The sequence below is a fragment of the Penaeus monodon genome, chromosome 23, assembly GCF_015228065.2.
Source record: "Penaeus monodon isolate SGIC_2016 chromosome 23, NSTDA_Pmon_1, whole genome shotgun sequence".
Classification (NCBI taxonomy): Eukaryota; Metazoa; Arthropoda; class Malacostraca; order Decapoda; family Penaeidae; genus Penaeus; species Penaeus monodon.
This window is the reverse complement of record NC_051408.1, coordinates 29,537,511-29,539,057: the sequence shown is the minus strand read 5'-3', so window position 1 is coordinate 29,539,057 and position 1,547 is coordinate 29,537,511. Positions and strand designations below refer to the sequence as shown.

General features: G+C 50.3%; 1 protein-coding gene across 1 annotated transcript in view; it reads left to right on the top strand.

Moving 5' to 3' along the window:
• Positions 1 to 956: 956 nt before the first annotated feature.
• LOC119587920 (homeobox protein B-H1-like) overlaps positions 957 to 1,547 on the top strand; it is a gene marked incomplete in the record, with an annotated part of 81,102 nt that continues 80,511 nt past the window's right edge. The window contains 1 exon segment of the mRNA XM_037936631.1: positions 957 to 1,547. Coding sequence (XP_037792559.1) covers positions 1,284 to 1,547 — 264 coding nt within the window.

The window sequence follows — 1,547 nt, the reverse complement described above, 5'->3', positions numbered from 1 at the left end:
GTGGTTGCCCCCTCTTGTGCTTTCTCCTGCCTGCTACTGCTGCTGCAACCTCCTGCTTGCCTGACTGCTCTAGTGTTCTCGTGAGGTGAATCCTGCCTCACCCCCCCCAAACCTCTGCCTGGGACCCTGCTGGCGAGGACTCCCGGGCCGAAGTCACCGACGAAGGAGGGCGGCAGAAGGGCCCCGCGCTCGGACGGCGCTCCCGGCTGGATTATAAGTGCTCCTCGGCGCAGCGTTCGTCTTCGCTGGATTACCTGTCTGTCCTGCCGGTGACGTGATAAGTCAGAGTGTGACGTTCGCGTGTCGTGATGTGACGTACGTGATGTGTCGTGTTTCAGATATGATTAAAGATTGCTTATGATGTAAGGTTATTGTTTTTATGCTGTTCAGTTGATTATGAAAAACGGAATCCCCGACTGACCGTAGTGAGATAACAAATATTTAATTCGCAGTCATAATCACAATAATGTAATAAACCATATTTCATTATAAAATTCAAAATAGAAACTTCAACGAACAAAGCAAACGTCAGTTACAAACAGGAAAGAATCTAAGCTGCGGTATGATGAAATACAAATCTTCTCTTGAAACCTGATCATGTGTGACAAATAAATCGTATAAGACGTTGTGTTTAGTGTCTTTTAAAACCGCTAAACCAAGTATAAACCTCTTTTAATGTTAAAAGTGTTTCCGCTTGGACGTGCCAGTCAGCCAGACGAGACTTGCCAGTCGCAGGGAATTCCATAAAAGACAACAGGCAAGGGCTAGGAGCAGAATTATACTAAAAATGCCTAATTGACAACTTAGCCATGAGGCCTGTCAGCTGGTAAGGTGAGAAAAGGGGGCGTGTCCGACAGCTAGCACCAATATGAGGGGGCGGTGCTAACATCATCCGTGGTTGAGGGAGGTGGCAGGGGAGGAGGAGGGGGGTCGAGCGTGTGGTGTGGTAGCGGGGGGGTGACTCATCAGTTATCCTTCAGTTCACCCATTCTGAGTGAGGAACGCCACTCGGACTCGAGAATTTCCTCGGACTTGATGAGGCGGTTGGCATCGGCGGCGACTTAAGTGTAGCGCGGAGTGAGTTTTGTGCGTTGGGGACGCTCGTGTGCTTCGGGACTTGTCTTGTTGAGCTTGCGTGATGGTGCGGTGTTTACGTTTGTGAATGTTGGGGTAAAGGGTAAAAAACAAACGAGTTTAGCCTGTCAACTTTTAAGATTAAGTCATTGCCACGGAGGATCGAAAGTGTCTCCGCATTGTTCGTTCGTAGTGAATGTCCGAACACAATGACAGTGGCTATGTCTTCCTCTAAGACGGAAGTGCAGAGCAAGGATTTTGCAACGCGGGTGAAGGATGACGTAATAGATCACTTCCGGCCCAAGTCTGGGTCACCCGCGGAGTGCAGGGATACGAACACATCCGTCAGCATTAACCCTGTGGTCGTTTCGAACAGCGACGACGAGACTCTGACTTTACGAGCCAAGGAGGAGCAGGATGGCGAGGCACGCGTCAGGGGCGACCTCCAGCCGACCGACCTCAGCGTCAAGCGA